We start from the raw sequence: 23,469 nt of genomic DNA, 5'->3' as shown, positions 1-23,469 counted from the left end.
GAAATTTAGTAATAATAATCGCTTTTCTTTTCTGTGATTCCTCCTTCCAGGTATGAATGCAGCAGTCCGTGCCGTAGTGCGTATGGGGATTTATGTTGAAGCGAAAGTATATTTTATCTATGAGGTTGGTATTCATAATTGTTTGTTTATGCGCCACTGGCTGTTTTAGTAGTGTGCAATTTTGCATATCTTAAAGAGAAAGAAAGAGAGCAACCCTCATAGTAACAGGAAGAGAACTGAAGATAAACCAGGGAATGTTGCTGTCAACATGGCTGAGTGCATATAGGGATCTGTAAGACATTGTAAGGAGCTGTAGTGGCTCTAGTAATTAAGACGCTGAACTGCAGGCTGTGGAAGGTTGGTAATTCAGCGGTTTGAGACCCGAGTGTGCTGGATGGAGTGAGCTCCCGTCTCTAGTTCCAGCTCCTGCCTAGCAGTTCGAAAGCAAGAAATTGCAAGTAGATAAATAGGTACCACTTCGGTGGGAAGGTAACAGCGTTCCGTGTGCCTTGGTGTTTAGTCATGCCGGCCACATGACCACGGAAACGTCTTCGGACAGCGCTGGCGCTTCGGCTTTGAGATGGAGATGAGCACTGCAACCCTAGAGTCGGACTCGACTGGCTTTCGAGCAAGGGAACCTTTAAGACATAGTAGGGGGAGGGACAGTGCACAGATGAGTGAAAAGGTAGCTCCTCCTCCTGTCATTTCTCCTCAGTGGTGTCTTTCCCTTCATTCCTCCTGGGGGCAGGTCAGTGGGAAAGTACCTTGTCTCTTGCATGTTCACTGTCCTTCTTAGCTCAATTTACAATGACAGGTGATCTCTTACATTGGCACAAACCCTCTCCTGCTCTAGTTGAGTGCTCACTTTTCACCATTTAGCAATTATGAAACTGGTTACAGACACACGAAAATGCAGACAAAAAAACTGTAGGTAGTCTGTTTTGTTCATAGCTTTTCAGTTGTTATGTCAGGGGTTGCCAGTGCTGGGTTGGGAAATTGCAGGAGATTTGAAGGTGGAGCCTGGTGAGGAAAGGGTCCTCAAACCGATGGAGTGCCAATAAAGTCCATTCTCCAAAGCTGCCATTTTCTCCAGAGGAACTGATCTCTCCAGTTTGGAGATTAGTTGTAATTCCAGGAAAGGTCCAGGCCCCACCTGGATGTAGGGTTGCCAAATCAGTCTTCGCCGGGAGCAGGGGGCTCCTGGCCGGTGTCGGGTTTGTGCACGCGAGCGAAGTGTGTGCGCGCGCCGCATGCACGTCACCCGGAAGTGACGTAGGCACGCTGGGGGCGGGGCCACGGCCATACAAGGAAAAACCATAGAGTTTTCCCTTGTATGGCCGTGGCCCTGCCCCCAGCGTGCCCAGCGTGCCCACGTCACTTCCTAGTGATGCGCACGCTGGGGGGCGGGGTTCCCCCGGGGCCTGATTCCGCCGTGGCGGAAATCGGACCTCCAAAGCGGGGGTTTCCCCGCCCCCCGGCCCGATTTGGCAGCCCTATCTGGATGTTGGCAACCCTAGTTACGTCCCAGCCCTGAAATCAGAGAGGGACAGGGCAAAGAGAAGGAAATTTCTCTTTTACCCTCCTGTTCCAATCACTCTTCCTGTTCCTGCCCAGGTGATGATGGCATCCATCTGCAGAAACAGACTTCTCCATGCTTATGATTTGTTGGAATCTTGGGCCTAACTCAGATGCCGATCCAAGAATGGATCTTGGTTATCCTAATGGGTATGATAATGTCTGTCCATATTTAGTTTCCAAAGCAATGCGTATCTGGGTATGTCTCTAAGTACACATTCTGTTGAACAAATGCGCTGCAGATCATCCTTATCTGCACTTTCATGAGTGGCTCCTTCAATCCTGTGGTCTTGTACATGGCTAAAGAATTCTTGTGGTTTGGGAAGTGGGCTGTACAAGAAAGTGTGGAGTACAAACTGGGGGGGGGAGTTTGAGTTTCCTAATATTTTGTTTTACGTACTATTCAGATTTTTTCTATATGGAAAATGATCTCTTTTGACAGCCTGTGCTGATGATACAGAAACTCCTGCGTGCAAAAAGTGGCGTATAGTGTGTTAAATGCATGTATCGATTCACTGCAAGAGCTGCTTTGGAAATCATGCAGAGAAGCCACTGGGTTAGATCCCACCAGACTTTCTGCTGGAGAAAAAGGAAGGATTGTTCCCCTTTATCCACCAAAAGTGACTATGCTTAGGATCATGGGACCTGAATAGACAAAGCCATGCGGAAAAGATCATGGGACCTGCATGGACAAAGGCCATGTGGGATTGGGGGGGGGGGCTATAGTAAGAAAAGGAATTGGATGAGACGGAGTGACAAAACTGGCTGGATCCAACCCATTGCAGTTTTTTAGCAAATAAACCTTTGTGGAGCTTCAGGCATCTGAAAGGATGTCTGTCGCACGGATGCAAAGAACATTGCTACGTGTTCTTTTCTCTGCGTGCCAGACTATTTTCAACTTGACTCTTTGTCCATTGCAAGCCCGTGTCCGTCTGGTCTTAGAGCTCAGCCGTTGAAGAGCTGTGGAACATAAGAATGTATGAACAAAAAGAGCACTGTTCTCCGCTCCCCCTTTGTGGCATTCCCACAGCAACTGAGTGCTTATTCAGTGTATCACAAGCTTCCCAGTCTTCAGAGCTTTTCTTTCGACTCGCAACCGTTTTCTCATCTCTCCAGACGGAAGGAAGCTGGTTGCTTTTACGGCTGGAAGAGATCTTTTCTTTCCCCTTTTCTTTGTTGGGATGCAAAACTGCAAAACATTATCTCAGATTTATTTGACTCCCCCTCCCACTGCTCTCTAAGCTTGATAAATAATATTAAAAAGAGTCATATTTTGAATTGACTGAGAGCTGAAGGGCTAGTAAGGTTGACTCCGCTGCTGGTTTCCTGAACTGAAACACTGGCAAAGGGCTTCTTAAAACCCACGTCACCAGCATGGCCACCACGAGGGGCTTTGGCACAGTTCTCCTCATAAATATCTATACTCAATACGAATCCTTTACCCTGGGGCCGTATTTTGAGGCAGGTAAAGTTATTTAGGGTTGCCAGTCCTGGGTTGCAAAATACCTGGAGATTTTGGGGGTGGATCCTGGGAAGAGTGGGATTTGGGGAGAGGACGGGCCTCAGCAGGGTACAATGCCACAGAATGCACCCTTGAATGCCACAGAATGCATCATTGAAATCAGCCATTTCTCTGCCATATGGAGATCAACTGTAATAGTGAGAGATCTCCCGGTGTCACCTGGAGCTTGACATCTTAAAGATATTCCTTGCACAGCGATGCATTAGGTCAAGGGTTAGCCCTACCTTCTCGGTGTCTGAGTGACCAGCTGAGGGACATAATAAGCAGAGAGATCTACCAAAGCCTTTGTGACTGCTCGCACTGGGGAAGAGGGAGTTAAAGCAACCTTTGCTTGTCTCTTGGCTCTTGTGGGAGAAAGCAATCAGTGCGTATAAAGGGACATGAGTTGCTTTGGAACTTGGGGCGATGCTGGGGCAGACACCCAAGTCCCCAGTTACCGAGGCTTAAAAGGTAAAGGTTTCCCTTGCTCGAAAGCCAGTCGAGTCTGACTCTAGGATTGCGGTGCTCATCTCCATTTCAAAGCCGAAGAGCCAGTGCTGTCCGAAGACGTTTCCATGGTCATGTGGCCGGCATGGCACCAAGGCGCACGGAACGCTGTTACCTTCCCACCGAAGTGGTACCTATTTATCTATTTGCAATTTCTTGCTTTCGAACTGCTAGGTTGGCAGGAGCTGGAACTAGAGATGGGAGCTCACTCTGTCATGCGGCAACTCAGGTCTCAAACTGTTGAACTACTGACCTTCCACAGCCTGCAGTTCAGCATCTTAACCACTTGAGCCACCGCAGCTCCCTACCTAGGCTTAGCTTGTAGTAAAATTTCAGTGGCATTTTGATTCAGAGTTGCAGTCCCCTTTTCATTTTTCCATGCAGGTACAGTATTGATTGGCTACTGGAAGTTTACTTTTCCTTGAGTAAGGATTGTGAACTTTATAATATTGGGATTATTTTCAGAATAGTTGTTGTGAATATTTATGTTGTGATTTTTCATGGTTCACAAAAAGCCTCGCCTCCATTATCTCAGCAATGTGATAAACTTCATGGATAGCTTGGGACCATTTCATGCCATTTCACCTTTAAATAATGAGGTGGGGGTATGGCCTCTGCACACCTTTGGGTCTGTGCAACTATCATTGAGGACAACACATGGGGGAAAGGTTGGCAGTAGGAGACTCATGAATGAAGAGGCATGTGAAAGAAGGCGAGGGAAGGATGCAATGTGGGACTGACTTGGCCCCCTGTTTTTCTTTATACTTCTGTATTTAATACAGAACAAAAAACATATCGGTAGTATTTTCCTCAGTTGGTCAGTAGGAATCAATTCACATATTATGGAGTACACAAGTTGGGTCCAGGGTTCCTGTCCTGGGTCTTGTGACAGTCACGGATGAGTTGTAGGTTCTCCGTAGACTTTTTAAAGGTCAGGAACACTGCAGTTGCGATCCAAACTGGGCACTGCACATGTGAGAAGTAAGTAGAATGAGCAACTCACATGGTACTACTATACAGGATGGGGACTCCAGACCTAAACTGTGTACTTCATAATGTGTGAATCAGAACTTTTCCTGTCTTATATTGTGAATATATATATGTATGCGAATGTATATAAGAACTAGAATAAGACATGTGGTATCATATAATCTAATTTTCACTGGACACTTTTAACTGTTAGTACAGAAAATTCTTTAAGTTCTTCTGTTCCAGAGAAGTAGGAAACAAGTCAGGATTGAAGAACCAAGGGAGGGTCAACCCAACACTTTTATTATAAAAATAGGTCCACTGTTGTGGTCATTCTGGAGGGGTAGTGATAGTAGCCCATGGATGCATATGGAGCGCAAGATTGTGTTACTGAGCCTTTTATAGCCAAACCCTCAGAAAGGGAGGAGAATGAACAAGAGTTCTAGTAGAGCGAGATAGACTATCCTATGGCCTAATGGCCATGTGCCTTTGTTCTCACACATAGGACCACTGTCTCAGTGCCTCACTCTGTTATGATGTTGCTGAAGACTACTGAATGTTATATTAGTCCATTCCACAATAGTTCACCTGTCCTAAAGTGGTTTTATTGTCTTGTATTACCTAAGTACTTCATGACCTGTGGAATAAATTACAATCAATTCCCTATATGTAGGCAAGAGAAATACATACTTTTACTAATAAAACATAAATAGGCAAACACAGTGCTATGCCAAGGGCCACGGTGAGTGGGCAGATGGCTTACCAATTCCCGGCTCCATCCTAGGAATTACCGGTAGCCACTTCCATTGGCATTGTTGAGGATGGTGATTTACTCTCTGTCTATAGTGGTATGTAACAAATCAATTCAGTGGTTTAACCTGCAGAATTAAAAAAAAAATCAAGAACATCAGATATTTCCCTAACCTGGATAGCCCAGGCAAGTCCTATCTCCTCAGATCTCAGAAGCTGAGCAGGGCTGACCCTGGCAAGTATTTGAAAGGAAGACCTCCAAGGAATACCAGGGCTGGGACAATCAAGGCATCTCTCTGAACCATCCTAGCCCCAGTAGGGGTTGCCAGAAGTCACCATGACGTCCAGGCACACAAGCCCACAAACCAAAAAAGAACATCAGATATCAAATGTTACACTAATATTTAATGCTCTTGACATTTTTGTGACATACTTTTACCTGTGTAAACATTGGAACATTCTGAGATTTGACATGAGGTACAGTGGAAGGAAATGACGTGCTTTAGAAACAAGTAATAGTTGCATTGCTCAAAAAGCAGGTCTGCAACAAGCAACAGTCTTTCAGCTAAAATAATTAAAGAGAGATCCATTAGTCATTGTGCCAAATTGGACCCAACACCCTACATATAGAGTAGATGCCCCGTATGGAACCTCAGAGGATATTTCCAAAGTACAAGGTTCTTATACTAGTTTTACTATCATAGCATCCTTATTTTTAATGGATTCTAGTGATGGAGCTAAAACTTGAATCGTGCTTGAAAAAAATGATAAAACATCAATAAATAGTAGATTCAAACAGACCATAAATTATTTTTTGTCTCTTTGTTTATTAACATTTGATGTACATTTAGATGGGGGGGGCTTGGAGGAGAGAAGCTTGATATATATATTTTTATATATGGTTTTTTTTCCCTGTACAATACTTTTACACCGCTTAACAATTTCCAACAACATAATAACAATAAACAAAACATACGTCTCGTTAACAATCTCCAACAAATAATATCAAACAAGTTATACTTCTCAAAACATTTAGTTTATAGTAAACAATGCTCTTACGTTGTTATCTTAACCTATTCCCTGATATTGCTAGCCTAGCTCCCTTTGGTTTCTATCTTCTTTATAGAAGCTTGATATTTTTAACAGGAGAGCTAGCTGCATTTATTGTCGCATAGATGCAACTCCGACACATGCAGCAGTTCATCTCAGTCCTCTCCATGTTAATCAAAGGCCAGTTCCACTAATCAGCAGGGCTTACTTCTCGTCCGGATGCACAGGGCAGCTGCCTTGCTATCTTGACAAGTGACATCACTGCAGTGGGCAAAATAAGGACAATGATTTATTAAGGACAGTTGGAACATATTGCTTTGGGCACTTTCCGTTTTTATTGTGAGTAGCTTTCTGTAAGGCAGCCTCCAGCTTTCTGGTAATCAAAAATATGCATTCAGAACCTTCAAGCAAGCAAGCAAGCTGAATGTGAATAGAGAGGTCCTTGGTCAGCACCCAGAAGATGTAATAACCGCACAAAGTAACAGCAAGCATTGGGTATACAGTAGACAGAAGCAAAGAGGGTAGCATGAGGCTGCACTGGCATTTTGATCTTGGCACTTAGGACGGAGCACAGAGGCTTTGAAAGAGGTCTAGGACCTCTATATCTCTTGCTCTGCTGTTTCCATACAACTGCATGTAAGGTTAGGCTGTCTTTAGTGGGCCTTGGGTAAGTGGTAGAACAAATGAGGAAAGGCTGGAGAGTCTAGGACTTTTGGGTTTAGAAAAAAAAAACAGGTTAAGGGAGACTGGATAGAGGCTTTTAAAATTAAGCATCGGATAGAGTGATGGAGCTTTGGGAACAGCAGATGAAATTGTTGGGAAATAGGATCAGGATGGACAAAAGGAAATTCTTATTTAGCCAATGAGTAATTAAACTCTGGAATTCACAGCCAGTGGAGGTAGTGATTGCCACAGGCACAGAGAGATTTTAAGGGGGTTAGACAGATCCTTGGAGGAGCAGTGGCTACTAGCCTTGGTGACTGAAGGGAGTCCTCATATACAGAGGCAGCAAACCTCTGAATACTGGGAGGCGGCAGCAGGGGAGGGCCTTGGCCTCTATGCTGTTTTTGTTTGGACCTCTATGGCAACTGGTTGGCCATTGTGTAGAACTGTATGCTGGACTAGATGGTCCATTGGTCTGATCCAACAGGCTGTACTTATGTTCTGAAATGCTTTGTATTTATGGTGATCCAGGTTCATTTCTCTAGGGTTTTCAGTTAAAAGATTTATATGCCAATTCCAGGCTTGGAAGAGACCTCTGTTTATAGAGCAGAAGCCAATCCACATAGACGTTGTTGGGCTAGTCAGACCAGTTTTTTTGAGTTTGATATAAGACAACTCCATGTATCTGACCGACCACCACAAGAAATTAGCCCTTTTCTGCAAGCTAAATGTTTGAAATCACATTTTGGAAACATCTGAGATATGCCCAAAGAATAATTTGGAACTAGCACATGTAAAAGTCTCTCATTGCTCACTAAAAACAACAACTTTAGGACAGCTGGTTTTGTTCCAGCACAGGTGAAAAAATACGATCAGTGCTGAGAGGTATGAGCTTTAGTCCATTTTATGTACCTGCCTGGGCAAATTTTAGCAGGTGAGGCTGAGAGCCTTCAAAGCGCTTCACACACATTCCCTTGTCACAATCTTACAATGGCTCTGTAAAATAGGTTAGCTTTATGATTCCCAGATTGCGAACCGAGGAGTGAGGCTGAGAGTGGCTTGCTTAAGGACACTTAGTGAGTTCCTTGTAGAGGAGAGATTGAAACTGGGCACCTCCTGAGTCACAGTTCTGTGCCTTAACCTTCGTGTGATGCCTGGTCTCATCATCCTACTGCAATCTACCTTTAGTAGGGCAACAAGTGGGTGGGAGGCTTCCACTGCTTGGCAGAGGAAAGAAGGAACCGTTTCTCTTCCTGAATCCTCCTTGGAGGAAGCTTTTATAACTTACCGAAGGCTTCTTGACAGTTTCTTTTTATAACAAGTGCCTCCTTGGATGTACAGTGAAACCACACACTGTCTCATAGTAAAGAGAAGCAAGTGGTGTTCTAATAGTTGAAGAAATTCCATGGGAAAGCATGGTTGGGATTTGTAATATTAAATTATACAGAAACGAAACCCACCCAAACCAAGTGTCCCCAGATATTGTATTTATTTGTTTGTTTATTTGTTTATTTAATTTATACCCTGCCCTCCCCATGGAAGCAGGCTCAGGGTGGCTTACATGAAAATTAAGATAGATAAAACACAGTATTTATAAAACCATTAATAAAGTGCTAGTGTACAATTGGATTAAATGATGGCAAGTGCTCTTTTTGTAGCAGGAACTCCTTTGCATATTAGGTGACACACCCCCTAATGTAGGCCAATCCTCCAAGACCTTACAGTAGCTCCTATAAGAGGAGCTCTGTAAGCACTTGGAGGATTGGCTACATTAGAGGTGTGTCTCCAGTATGCAAATGAGTTCCTGCTGCATAAAGAGCCCTGGATGGCGATACACAGTATCATATCAATCATAGTGGGGATTGCGTACCTTTTGTTGAGTCTGATAAGGATCTGGGGACAAATGCAGTCACCATTATATCAGTTGCTGCCCATTTCCCTCCTTTCTTGGTGTTCTAAACATTGAAACCTTCACCCACAGTCTGTGGCGTGTGGGGACTGCCAATTATCATTGTCCCATTACTGTTGGAAATCAGGTGACTTTTTATCCCCTGCAAGATAGCCAAAATTAAAAGTATCAGTTATTAGAGTTTTTTGGAAATTATTGTTTTGGGGTTGTTAGCAGTTATTACGCAAACAAAGTTATGATTATGTTTGTATCCCTATCTTCCCTTTTATCCTTGCAACATTTAAAGCTGCCCAAGACCATCTCATAGCTGATACAGACTCAAAGAAAACATATGAGAATTATGTTAATAAAATAATTTTATAGAACCAGAAAATTACCATACAACATGCCAAACACATTATCTGGAAATAATCTCGTGTGATCAGATGATTCCATCAGCATTCAAAATATTAGCCTCGTTTATTCTTTGTAGCCCTGCAAAAGATTAAAATGTAGGTTAGCAAACAAAGGTATCGAGGTTAAATGGATTGTAAACAAGAAGCTTACTTAAATGAGTCCAAGATTTTTGCAGAGCAAATTCTTATAGCGTCTCCTAGGAGAACAGATTTACAATTAATGAAGTAAAGTTGTCACCTTTCTATAGATAACAGTACACAATGCTGCAAATACCTGCTACATAATCTTACTACTTAGTAGGGTTGCCAGCTCTGGATTGGGAAATACCTTGAGATTTGGGGGGTGGAGCTTGAAGAGGGCGGGGGTTGGGGAGGTGATGGATTTCAGTGGGGTATAATGCCAGAGGGGGGGACTTGGCAAGCCTAGATAGAATGCTGAACTAAAGAGAGTAGGGTTGCCAGCCTCCAGGTGGGGCCTGGAAATCTCTGGTTTCTATAACTGATCTCCAGCTAACAGCTCCCCTGGAGAAAATGGCAGCTTTGAAGGGTGGACTCTATGGCATTGTACCATGCTGAGCCCCTTCCCTCCACAAACCCCGCCCTCTCCTGGATCCACCCCCAAGATCTCCAGGTATTTTCCAACCCAGACCTGGTAACCATAAAAGAGAGCATTTGGACACAAATTTCTTAAGCCTGTGTCCAGCACTATCCACTACAAAAATAATGTTGCCCTCACTGTACAATGCGTCTTAAATTAAGCCTCAATAACAGTGAATCAGTAGATCATAGAAACGAAAGGAGTGCATTCTAAATCTTATGACCAAAAGGAGTTCATTCTAAATGTTATCTGCAAGACCATGCAAATTTAGCATACCATTTTAACCTTAAATCTGGCTTTAATTTTACCTTACACGAGTGTTTATTTTGCTTGTCAGGCTTCTAAAGAGTTTCTGTCTTGCTATAGGGATACCAAGGCATGGTTGATGGAGGTGACAACATTGCTGAAGTTTCATGGGAAAGTGTTTCAAGCATCCTCCAAGTGGTAAGAAACAAATCAAGGAAAATTTTTAGACCAGCATTTACTCATTTATTGTTTTTAAGTAAGCCCTGAAAGTCGAAAGGTTAAAATCAGAATAATTAAGGAAACTGTATAGACATTTGACTCCGGGCTAGATGTTTTTCCTTGAAAGAAAATCCCAAAAAAGAATCTTTTGGTTATTGGAACAAAGTCCAGTGGCACCTTTAAGACCAACAAAGTTTTATTCAAGGTATGAGCGTTTGTGTACACACACACTTCTTCAGTTACATTGAAATGGAGGTTAATAGTTCATATACGACAGATGCCTCTACATAGGTGAACAGCAAATTAGCATGCCACTCAATGAAGATGTTTTGACAGACCAACAAAGTTTTATTCAAGGTATGAGCTTTTGTGTACACACACACTTCTTCAGTTACATTGAAATGGAGGTTAATAGTTCATATACGACAGATGCCTCTACATAGGTGAACAGCAAATTAGCATGCCACTCAATGAAGATGTTTTGACATATTTAATTCTTATGTTGAAATTTGTATAATTTTCGGGAGTGAGTTTCTAGTTTGTATATTTACACAACATTTGTTGTAGGAACTGAACTGTTTTGGAACTGTTTCTTTAACTTGCATTGTAAAGGATGTGTTACTTGAAACTGTCCCTTTAACTATCTCGCATCTGTGAGTGCCTTTATGCAGTTGTGAACTGTATGTTGTAAATGACAGACGTTATTGCCGTGAGCTTCTGTGACTGTAAGAATTTGTAAACCTGAAACTATAATAATTACAGTGAAATTGCTTAGATACTTTATTGTTTACTTGATTATATAATTTACTAGAAATAAGGCCCGTTGTGGAAATAAATACAACGGGATCTAGAAAGAGGCTCTGGGAGAGTGCTCTGGCTTTGGGCAAACAGTGTCAGTTTCCTGTGGCGACCTCAGCAGGGTTTAATGACAGAGTCCACTGTTTTCTCCAGAGGGACTGATCTCTGCTACCTGAAGAGCATTTGTATGTTTGAGTTATCTGTAGCCCTCACCTGGAGAGTGGTAACCATTGTTACCCATTCTCCTCTCCCCTATGAGGTATGTTATGCAACTGAAAATCCCAACTGCCTTGTGGGGGGGGGAGTTTGAGGTGTGGAATGGACTGAAGTCCAATCAGCTTCCATATGCAAAATACCAGGTTGTCGCAGCAGTTGTGGTGTGGGCGGGACCCGGGCTTTGCCTTCTGATTGGTGGCGATATATGCTGAGGAGCAGTGCCATCAGCCATACACTAAGGGAGTGCATTTTAGAATTAGAACTTTGGCACCCACTATTCAATTATATATAAGGAGAGATAACCATTACACAAAAGAAAAAAATGGATGTATTGCAGTTAAGTGTTGTAACGGCTATATGCTCGGTGTTTCTTTGTCCCACCAGGGGGTTGGCAGCCATATGCCTTGCTCTGGCCTGTTCCTGTTAGGGAGGACTGAGCAAAGCTGTGTTTGATCCAAAACTGCTAATATTTTTGCAAGTGTCTCTTTTGAACACTAAAAAATATATACAAGTACTCAATGAAATCCTTGCAAAAATGTCCATTCACACGCAGGTACCATATGACTGACCCTCTACCTATATGTATGGACTGGTAATTTCCATTTCATTGTATCTGAGGAAGTGTGCGTGCACACAAAGCTTATACCCTGAATAAAACTCTGTTGGTCTAAAGGTGCCACTGGACTCAAACTTTCTTCTATTGCTTCAGACCAACACGGCTGCCTACCTGGATCTATTTTGGATTCTAGTTGTCTGTCCCAGTCCAGCATTTCCTGGGCTCATGTGGTCTGCTGAATTAGCCAGGAATCCTTATTCACTTTGGAGTTGGGAAAATCCACTGTGCAAGAAGAGCAGTGGAGTAGCGCTTATGCCCATGGAGGCTGGCTTAGAGGCAGACCTTTGGTGCATTCTTTTAGCCCCCCCCCCCTTAGTATAGTTTACAAACCATTACCATGCATCCTGCTTCCTTTAATGACTGTCTTACTGTGGTTTGAATGGTGTTCCTGTTGGAAGCAAGTCCCATGCCTCTTCTCTCATTCCTCTGGCATTCCCTGCTTGCTGTGACTTGCATCACGTAAAAGCACAATGGTGCCAAAAGATGGCTTGGCATTTCAAGAGCTTAACGCCTTAGCAAATGTTCATAGTTCCGAGGGCAGACGCTGGGCACGGCTGAGGTTCCTCTTTCGTGCCTCAGAGAAGAAGGATTAGGGTTGTATAATCAATCATTAACACTTCTTCAGTAAAGGTATTTATATGACAGTTCTCTCTTTCATCAGTGTTATGTGTTACTGTACAGAAACATTCCACTCGTGCTGCTGATAGGTGGCGGAAGCTCTGTCAAGGCCAACAATACGATTAAAAATTGAGCAAAGGGACTGTTGCTTCCTAAGTGCATGCCAAACTCACCCAACCGATTCTGTCTTTCGTAAGACTCAGCTGACTGTCTTATACTTCCGGATTTCCAATTTCAGCATGTGTGCATACGCAGTCGGAATGCTCAGGGTGTGGTGGAAGGGAATACCAATACCAGTCAAGAAAAGTAAAGGGAAATTATAGTGCCAGGAAGGTAACTGTGAGATCCAAATAATGCTTCTCAGGTGAAATGTCACAGTTCTGCAGTGGTGGGTGTGGTGTGTTGCTGTGCATGGTCCAGAAGAAATAGACATGAGGTGCATGTCAGTGGTTGTGGCCAATTTTCTGATTTGAGCCCAAACCCACATGAAAATAGCCTGATCATAAGGGGGGGGGGAATCCCTTATGCTGTCTCTTGTTCCAGAGAGCTGCTAATTTAGGTTTTATACCCGACACACAGAAATGGTGATAACATTTTTATCAAAGTGGCCAGGTTTTATCTACACACTTGGAAGGATTATTGAGAATTCACATAGAGAGCAAGGAGAGATGTTTAAGGAAATAATGCAAATACTTTGGCTGGAGAAATAGCAAAATCCAGCAGTCAAAATGATATTATGCATTCAATACAGTACCACCTAACATCCAAAAGGCCACTAGGAGTAAATGTTTCCTAGTACAATACCACTAGGGAGTCAACAATTCCAAGTACAATTCACGGCTTGCAGCTCCCAAATGGAAACGGAACCCTATTCTCTTCCTTTGTAGGGTGGGACAGTGATTGGCAGCGCACGCTGCAAACCTTTCCGGACCCGGGAAGGCCGTGTGAGGGCAGCCTGCAACCTGGTGAAGCGTGGAATCAGTAACCTCTGTGTGATTGGTGGGGACGGCAGCTTAACAGGTGCTAATCAGTTCCGTGAAGAATGGAGTGGACTGCTAGAAGAGCTGGCCAGAAGTGGTAAGTTTTGCTGCTCGGCTTGTGGGAAGATTTCCATAAAAATAAATGATTTGTCACTAGAATCAGTGCTCCAAGCTATTATACGATTTGAAAAAGGAAGGATGAATGTGTCAAGTCCAAAGAAGGCAGCGGCACTTCATCTAGCTTAGTACTTTTGAAAGAACTGGCCAGACACTCCAAGGAAAGTTGGTAGTATCTGATGGCTGTTCCTCCCTGTATTTTGCATACGTTATTACCTTTGTCCCATCTTTCTCTCTTTATGGAACTCAAAGTGACTTGAATGGGATTCCTGGGAGATGTCCCATCTAGCCAATGAAACCCGTCTGGACATGCTTAGCTTCAGGAATGTGCCCCCTAGCCAGATCCTGGGACATAGGCACAATCAGAGTGCTGTGAAAATCGCTGTAGTCCTCTGGAGTCCCAAGTGCTGCTGCACCACTGTGTAAAGCTCTGATATAGCTTTGCTTCCAGGCACATGGCATGGAAGCAGCAGCTAGAAGTAGGGTAGAGGCAGCTGTCCAGGAGGGGATGCTTGTGCACTGATTGCAGCATGTTGAGCCCCACGGGGGGACAACCATGCCCCTCCCCAGCAGCAGTTATTGATACTTCAGCATTGTATGTTCATTATTGTCCTGCTTTGTTTTTAATACAAATGAGAGGACTGAGAAAGCATCGGGAGCCCAAGAAAGTGGACCTTGGTGAATTGTCCTGCCAGGAACTGTTTGCAAGGTGGCATCAGAATTGGTAGACTTCACACCAATTTGGAGAATGACAGAGAGCCTAGGACATAATGGCTCATCCTCTTCTTGTTACTTTCTTCTATTTGCAATTTTGGGGTTGAATGCTGCTGATGATTAGGGAATGACCAAATACACAAGTATGGTGCTGGAACAATCAGATGTGTGTCTGAGATACACATAAAATAACAGATATATTTTGCACAGTCATTTGACATAACAAATGCAAAACGTAGCTCTGGAGTAGTAGCAAAGCTTCCTTTAAACTGGCCTGCCTCTTGCAAAGAGCCATTGTGATGCTGAAGAGAGAGACCTGCCCACTTTCTTTGTATTTTCTTTGTATGTTCTACTGCCCACTTTCTTTGTATTTTCCTCCATATACTAGAAATGTTAAGGTATCACTCAGTGCCCATGAGGCTCAATCACTCAGTAGCCATGAGGCTAAATGTGTGAACTCTCTTGTCTCCTCTGAGTAAGGAAAAATAAGTTTATCACTTATCTAAAGAATGAACAAAAAAATATCTGTTTGCCTGCCAGTTATGAAAACTCAATTAGTATTCATGATGAAAAGGACGTGTAAGAAGAAGAATTTGGCTCAGTGTTTCAAGGTTGGCAAACTGCTACATTCTCAGAGGGTGCTTTGTGCGACCAGATATATCTCTGACACTGAACAAAGCATCCCCTACAATACAGTTGGCTCCCCCTAGTAATGAGTGGAGGACAGGTGGCATTTCATTCAGCACCCAGACTTCAGTGTTACATTGAAGTGTAGACTTGTTCCTCTTATCTGTTGCAAATGTTTGAAACCAGTTGACTTTCCCTTTTGAGTGAAACTGCAGGTAAGACATCTAGCATATCTTGACTGCAATGTGTGGGGTCACCAAGAGCCAGATAAACACTGTTCTGAGGTCGGCAGGAGCTCACAGTCCATCCCTGCAATTGGTTGTTCTCGTTCTAGGTCCCTCCCCAGCATAACTGAGATCACTTAAACTATCTTTGTCCATTCAAGCATGTGTGGTCAAAGGTATACAAAAATTAAACATGGCCATCAATGCCATCAAATGAGTGCTTATGTATGAACAAATGCAGCTGTATTTTACTAAGTCAGGTCTCGGCCTTTTCTGAGTAGCAGCATTTCAAGATTTTAGGGCGTGGTTTACCTGAGATCTTTTGATTGGATCCTGAGCCTGTGTTCCTCTGCATTCAAGCAGGTGTTGACTGCTGTCCTATGGCTCATTTGACCAATGGTTTTTGGTGACTAACTAATGGGACAGTGCCTCTCAGTTCTACTTGAAGCAGGAAAAGTTTCTCATTCAGCACAGAAGTCTTATTCAGCTTTAATTTATCTTTTTTCATGTGGAGTAGTAATACCATTTTTATAGAAGCTTTGGGAGGCACAATTGTATAACGAATACACTATATTGTATGTGAGAATGAAGAAGCTGTGCTGGTCAAATGTTTGTATATATATTTAGGGGCTGTTCTTTTTGGCAGGCGAGATTGACGACGAAGCTGTTAAGAAGCACGCTTACCTCAACATTGTGGGAATGGTTGGCTCCATCGATAATGATTTCTGTGGCACAGATATGACCATTGGCACTGACTCGGCCTTGCACAGAATCATTGAAGTTGTGGATGCCATCATGACCACTGCTCAAAGGTACTCTGATCTCAGCAAGTGCATTTGAATAGCCATTCCGATTTTAAATGTGGCTAATGGACAGCTCAGGCCAAGGCTGAAATTCTTGGGGTTTCGAATAACATTACAGTGCATCAGTGTGAGATCCATTAGAGCATTTTAGCAGGGCTCCAAAGGGGGTAATTCACAAAGAGATCTCTTGAGGAAACAAGAAAGATTCAACATGTGGGCAAGCGTGCCATCGCCCCAGCCAGGCCCAGACCATCATTAAAGTGACAAATTCTCTGCCAAATAATTTTAAGGAAATGAAAACATTTGGGATTGCTTTCCTTACTTTGTTTGGATCATCTTAAGTTAATGTATGAGTTGTTTTTTTCTAAAGTAAAACCTCAGTATTCAGGTTAAATTGCCGTGTTGGCACTTTGCGATAAATAAGTGGGTTTTGGGTTGCAGTTTGGGCACTCGGTCTCTAAAAGGTTCGCCATCACTGCTCTAGGCTGATCCTGCATTGAGCAGGGAGTTGGACTAGATGGCCTGTGTGGCCTCCTCCAATTCTGTGATTCTATGATTCTATTACATTGTGCATTTCCCCAATGGCACCCTGCCCTAATGCAGCCAGTTATGTGGAGTGGGACACAGAGAATCACAACCAGATGACTTCATGCCAGATGATTCCACAGCTGCATGTTCCATGGAAAGAGGGAGTTCAACATCAAGTTGCTGTTTATGCCAGCAATCCTTTGCTCTGCCAGACTACACTTTTTTACCTAGAGTATCACTTCTGCACTCACTTCCATCTGTTTATATAGTCTATGAAGACAGGGTTAATGTGTGTTCACGGCCTCCAAGAAAGGCACTGAAACTATTAAATGACTTCAGGATGCTTGCCATATCTGAGTGTCTGTTGGTGAGACTGATAATACATATTAACTCTTCCATCCATTGGACTGGATCCAGACAGTTTTTTTTATTGATCTCACCCAATTCCCCTTCTTTTTACAGCCGACATAATACATGGCCTTTGTCCTTGTGGATCACATGATGCCCTCCCAGCATAATATTTTGGTGGCCATCCCCCCACCCCCAACAGTGAAAGTGCTGGTTGGACCCAACCCATATTTTGAGTCAGGAAAGAATAGCTTGTAGGAATATTCCTCTGATTTATCAACATTGTTTGCTTGGATGCTTTGAGTGTAGATACAGTACACAGTTTACTTAGATACCACCGAAATCACTGAGCTTTTCAGCAGCCTAAGAGTGGAGGATTTCAGCCTCTGGCCTTGTATACCCAGAATGAAAAGGAAACTCAGGCCCCGTTCACACGAGAGGTTTTGGGCCGGGAGAGGGACGAATCGGGGGCGCAGCAAACGGGCGCGATCCACCGCAACATCTGGGAAGCGTTGCGCACCCGTCCCCGATCCAGCCCTTCCACCCAAACACCGCAGCAAAAATAAACCACCTACTGAGGTGGTTCTTCCGGCATGGCCGCATCAAGGCAGGCCGTGGGATCGCCGGCGCGTCCTTCCGCCGGCGCATTCCCGGCTCCTGGCCGAGCTGCGCATGCTCACACATGCGCAGTTCGGCAGCCTCCCCCTCCCGACCGTGGCGTCCTCCCTGGCATCTGATCGTGCCGGGGAGCAACGGCGCCGCGGCTCAGGGGATCCATGGAATCCCGCCGCGGCGTCTCTATTTTGGTGCGGCTCTGATTAGCCGCACTTCGCCCGTTTTTTATTCTGCCGTGTGGCAGGGACCTCAGTCAAGCATTTCTTGAGACTTAACCATAGCAGCTGAGTCCTGTTGTCAGTTTGACTGGTATTTCTCACATCAGCAGATGCACGCAGTTGTATTAAAATAACATGCAGATATCAGAAAGAGGGGAGAGCTTCTGTTTTCCATGAATCAGGTGCTCTTAAGTCAGGTTCTTTTTTAGTATTCCTGTTTCTGTAGTCTGATATTTTTAGTATGATCCTACAGTTATTTATTCAGAAGTGTGGCTTACTCTCTGGTAAGTGTGCATAGGATTCAGCCTTTGTTCTATAAGCAAACAGGAAAAATCCAGATTTTCTTATGGTCCTAGCTTTATAATTTGTCAGGTATAACCCATCACTGGAAAGAAATTTGTATCTGAGGAGTAAGACACAGTTTTTTTTCAGCAACTTTATTAAATTCTGCTGTAATTTAGTGACTGAAGTCTGAGCTTGGATATGGGAAATGAAATTTTCAGAATGAAGCTTTTTTGATGGCCTTGAGCTAATCACAGTCTTTTGGCCTAATTATTACAAAGTTTTACTTTCCTGTTCTGAACTTTATGGAGGAATGCTAGGAGACAAGTATAAAAAAAATCCAAGGGGACATTTTTAAAGGGGGAAGTTTCTTAGGAAAAGTGTAGAACATTTGTGTTTTTACCTGGCCTGCAAGTGTCGAACATATTTTTTAAAATCTTCTGCTTAAAAGGAAGATAGACAAGGTTATGTTGTCATGATTAACTCTTATTGTCTTTTTCATGCTTTGTTTTTTCTCTTACATTTAATTTAAGTAATGTCCTGTCAATGTGATATATATATATATGAATGAGATAGCACTACTGGTTCTAGTGTTATCTTCTACTCAAGACTAGTTAATGTTGGCCCTTCCTTTCTGCTTAATTGACGATAGATAGCAGTCCGTTAATGTTTACAATTTCTGTGCTTTTGTTATATCTCACATTTAGCCATGAGGAAAGGTGGGATATAAATATTTAAATAAATACTCACAAATATTGATTTTCTTGTCTGTTTTATAGCCATCAGAGGACCTTTGTCCTGGAAGTGATGGGAAGACACTGTGGGTATGTATTTTCCTCAGTAGTAAACGTTCCAGCAATATTTAGTTTGTGAACTTACTTGAATTTTCTGACATCTTTCCCAGGTACCTAGCTCTTGTTAGTGCCTTAGCCTGTGGTGCAGATTGGGTTTTTATTCCTGAATATCCACCTGAGCAAGGATGGGAAGATCAGATGTGCTCAAAGCTTTCTGAGGTAAACCGTTATTACAATGATATTTGGACTGTTCCGAGGAAGCCAGGCATTTCTCAGATCAGTTATAACTTCCCTGAAAAGCAGCTTATCCTTGGGGTTGAGCTAAAATGGGGAGCCTGTTCCATGAACACTTCATCCCTCTGTGAAATGCACCCTCTTTTGATGACCTTTTGGGGTTGCTTTTCCAGCTGTGGTTTTAATTGGGACACAGAAGAGACAAGTTGCACTCCCTTATGCGCATCCAGGTAGCCTGTTTTCATTCATACACATTCAGGTGGCAGGAGCACTTCCATTTTTGCAGCTTTGGTGTTAATATATTTGTTCCAAATAGCCATGCTGTTTCAGTGATATTGTTACATAGTCATATCCGTTTGGCTTTATAACATCAGTGTTTTTGAGAGGAAAGACAGCTGGTGCCAAACCAAGGATTTGGGTAGGGATTACAATAATTGAGCTAATGTCAGGTCATTGAATGAGATGATCTGGAGCTTTGAGGGTAGATGTCATTAATGTTCTGATGACACCCAGGGCTTTATTTCATGAACAAAAGAATCAGAAGCCGTTTTCATGTTCAGCAGATATTTGGGTGAGTTCACAAGTAGTTTATTTCAGACCAAACAGAGGGGATGGCAGTTGGAAGGGCTAGCATTCCAGAAAGGACTGGATTTGCTGATCCTGGTTGTGGTAAAATTACCAGGTTGTATCCTTAGTTAACTGTAGTACCTTCCTCTGGAGCAAACAGCCTTTCTTAGGCTTTTCTTATGATGGGAGAGTCTTTGATGTTGGGAGGAAGGTGTTGCTTTTAGCTGAGCAGAGTGGTGGGAAACAACATGATAGTTTTGTATTGTGGGTATTCCAGGTTACAACTTTATTACAAAAAAGGCATCAGGAATGGCCAAAACAATCAAGGGGATGCAGTTATCAAGCATCAACTTATTTAATATTGCTCACTCTAGCTCTCTCAGGTTTAACTGAGTGGGTGGCAGAGAGTGTCCTCACTTTCTGCATTCAGGAAGGTGTTTAAAATGGTCTTGTGTTAGATGGAATCTGGTGAAAGGCAAATTCGTTGGGCAGATCTGCCTGCATTTTTATCTTAGTTGCTGTCTTTATTTTGCTGATTATTAAATTGTGTCTGTAATTTATTGCTTTCGTAGCTCCCAGAATCCTCTGTAACATGCTAGGGTCTGTGGCAAACATGCAGGGATTCCCAAGACAATGAGTGTTAAATAATGGGTTCCATGGATGAACAGACTCCAAGTCTAGTGATCAGCTCTACTTTATTCAGTGATTTCAGCAAGAACAAGACTGTAGACCAGAGCCTCAGCTTGGTTATATTGCATGCAGTGGCCACACCCCAACACACCCCACTCCCAAGGATAGGCTATTTACAGAACTTTACACCTTAATTGGTTACTGCCAGAATCCTATTGGTCTATTGTTATTCGGCTCCAAGCTCACCCTGTCTCTGGCAGCACAGTCCTGCAATGTTTCAGTCCCAATACCTAACACCAAGTTAATGTTGAATTAATACCCTGCTTTTGAAAACAACTGTTTTACTTTATCTAACTATGCTTCCAGACCGCATATTGGCCCAGCATCAGATAGTTGGTGTTCAGTTTGTGCATGCTGCAAAATACCAGTTGGGGAGGGTCCATATGTCAATTTCAGCAGAGGTAGTAGTTGAAATTAGTGTAAGACACTTTCGAAGTACAGTCAGGGTTTGATGTTCAACTCTTTGTTTGTAATACTTCCTCTGTAATATTTTTGTGCTTCTTTCTCCCTAGAATCGTGCACGAAAGAAAAGGTTGAATATTATAATTGTAGCAGAAGGTGCCATTGACTGCCATAACAAAGCTATCACTTCAGAACAAATTAAGGATGTAAGTCTCAAACTCCCAACTCTACACTTTATCGATAGTATAGGACCACCTCCTCTCATATATTGTCTAGCCAGTTAAGAGATCCTCTTCTCATGCCCTGCTGATTGTAGAGGTGAGGTGGGGGTGACCAGAGACAGGGCTTTTTCAGTGGTGGCACCTCACTTTGGGAATGCTATCCTCCTTGAGGCTTGCCTGGTGCCTGTCTTACTTTTTTTTTCCAATTACAAGTTGAAATGCTGCTCTTTACCCAGGCTTTTAACTGTCTTCCATCGTCTTTAGTTGTTTTGGGGGTTTGCTCCTAGCCTGAGGACTCTTTTATCAATATTATTTTAGACTGCTCCAGTTTCCTTGTGCTGCTTTTATGCCCTGGCATGTTTTATTGGCTTAACTTTTTTTAACAGGCTGGTATCATTTTATTGCTTCAGTTATGAGCTGTCTTGAATAGATTCTGGAGAGGCGGCATACAGATTTTCACAACAAATTGTTTTAAAAAGTTTTGTTCATCCCTGTAGTCCAAAGGCCATGTCACTTCTCTGTTGTCATTGTTCATTACACATTTATACTTTCCAGCCCACAAATGTAGTATTAATATAATTTAACTGTATTGTGTTGCAGAAATGGGGGGAGGGAAGTTTCCAATTTTGTTGCTGTTTTTCAAAAATGTAGCCCAAAGCTCCAGGAAATTTATGTGTTGGGTGGGAAAAGGTGTTTAATAGAGATCAGTTTCTACAGAACTTTCTTCCTTTGAGCCATGTCCTCCTATGAGTCATGCATACAGATGCAGTCTCTTGACTATCATCTGTCAAGTAGAATCTTGTAACAATATCCATTAAGGTTTCAGGGTACTCTACACAGGCTTGGTTGGCTGCCTATGAGCAGTGCTGAAAACCTTTACGTCCTTAGGCTGCTTAGGCAGAGTTTTGCTTTATTAAGAGTATCTCAAATGATCTCAGGTGAGAGAGAGCCAGTGGAAGATGACTGTAGGCTTCAAGAGATTCTGCTTGCCGGTTTGATCTACCTCTGATAGCCAACTGGCAACCACTGTGCTGCTCTTGAAGCTTTTTTATTTTTGCCTACTGTACACCTTATCCTTTTAAATCAAAGTGCGGTAGGATGCTTGCCCGTGGCTTGACTCTGAAAGAAAAGCAGTTTTCAAACTCCGCAAACGATAAGACACACTTATAGTGTTGCATTACAATTTCCAAGTTTTCTTTGTGTTTTTGTGTAGTGGTCCAGCTATGCCTCAGTCCAGGTATACCGTAAATGTGGAATGTAAACCTGGTATTGATTGACTGTGCTGACTGTATTATAGGGTATGCTCACCCATGACCAGGGTGATGGATTATAGCAAATGATCACCATTAAGCAAAATAGATTTCTCAACCCTGGAGTAATGTTTGGAGAATAGAGAAGCCCCCAAGAATATAGAATTTACCAGTCCTGCTGTTATGCATAAGATGTGTGTGTGTGCATGTATCTCAGAGAAATCTTTTTAGAGATTTGCAATACCATTAAATGTAAGACCTGCCTGAAATGGAGACATGATGACAGAAATTAAAGTCTGAGAACAAGTGGTATGCTGGGTCAACGGTACTCATGGCATTGTAGAAACAATCTGTAGATACTCAGGTTATTTCAGTAATAAGTACTTGAAGGTCCTTGTGGAAGCAAAATTATTATTTTCACTCATACCAGCTGGCCAGGTATTCACATGGCAGAAACGATAATAGAATATTTAGCTTTAAATGGATTTGTCACCCAATCAAGTTTTAAACTGACCTCAGAGGTGTGGGAAGCAAAATTACTTTCAAATTCCTGGAAATAGGTCTTGAAACACAATTTGAGAGTTGCTGGGAGCTCCCTGTAATTTATTTGTTCAAAGATCATTCAGATTTTGGTTCCTGTATTGAGAAGTTTCATAAAGCTCAGATTGAAACAAGCAATTTATTGAAATTTTTCTGACAAAGTATATAATGAAGTAAGCATTGAATCACAAAAGCTTATACCCTGGAAATTTTTTAGTAGTCTTCAAGGTCCTACTGAACTTGAATTTTGTTCTGCTACTACAGACTAACATGGCTATCCCACGTGAAGTTATTTTTATTGGCATCTCTAGTCCACCTTTGTGTGCTAAGTGGGCAAAGCAAGAGTGATTGTGTTAGATCGTACTAACAAAGCTCAGGAGAGTGATTTCAGCAAAGTGATTCAGCTTTATTGAAGTAACGAACAAGCACTCAAACGCATTCATAACCAGAACAGTTTAACATAGGGAGCTAGGCTCCTTTTAAACATTCCCAGGCTAACATAGCCACGCCTATTTACATATAACAACCAATAAGATTGTGTAGTTAAAGACCAATGAGAGTCTTTCCCTCTCTGGAGCCTGTACAGTTCCTGATTGGTCGCTGTTAGAGGGCAACCAATGACAATGCAGTTCAGAGGAGCCTTCATCCGGCTCAAGCTTTACATGGGGAGTGAATGAGGTGATTC

At 42.8% G+C, this 23,469-nt stretch overlaps 1 protein-coding gene across 2 annotated transcripts in view; it reads left to right on the top strand.

Moving 5' to 3' along the window:
- PFKP (phosphofructokinase, platelet) overlaps positions 1–23,469 on the top strand; it is an 83,933-nt gene that overhangs the window by 13,110 nt on the left and 47,354 nt on the right. For both annotated transcript variants that reach the window (XM_015427329.1, XM_015427327.1), the window contains exons 2-8: positions 51–124; positions 10,284–10,361; positions 13,518–13,707; positions 15,939–16,104; positions 18,866–18,910; positions 18,991–19,099; positions 20,884–20,979. In XM_015427329.1, the coding sequence (XP_015282815.1) occupies positions 51–124; positions 10,284–10,361; positions 13,518–13,707; positions 15,939–16,104; positions 18,866–18,910; positions 18,991–19,099; positions 20,884–20,979 (758 nt within the window). The remainder of the gene's footprint in view (positions 1–50; positions 125–10,283; positions 10,362–13,517; positions 13,708–15,938; positions 16,105–18,865; positions 18,911–18,990; positions 19,100–20,883; positions 20,980–23,469) is intronic.

Source organism: Gekko japonicus, unplaced genomic scaffold, assembly GCF_001447785.1.
Source record: "Gekko japonicus isolate JY-2015 unplaced genomic scaffold, Gekko_japonicus_V1.1 scaffold1728, whole genome shotgun sequence".
Taxonomy (NCBI): domain Eukaryota; kingdom Metazoa; phylum Chordata; class Lepidosauria; order Squamata; family Gekkonidae; genus Gekko; species Gekko japonicus.
Note: the sequence above shows the minus strand (reverse complement) of the source record. Positions and strands in the feature narration are given on the sequence as shown.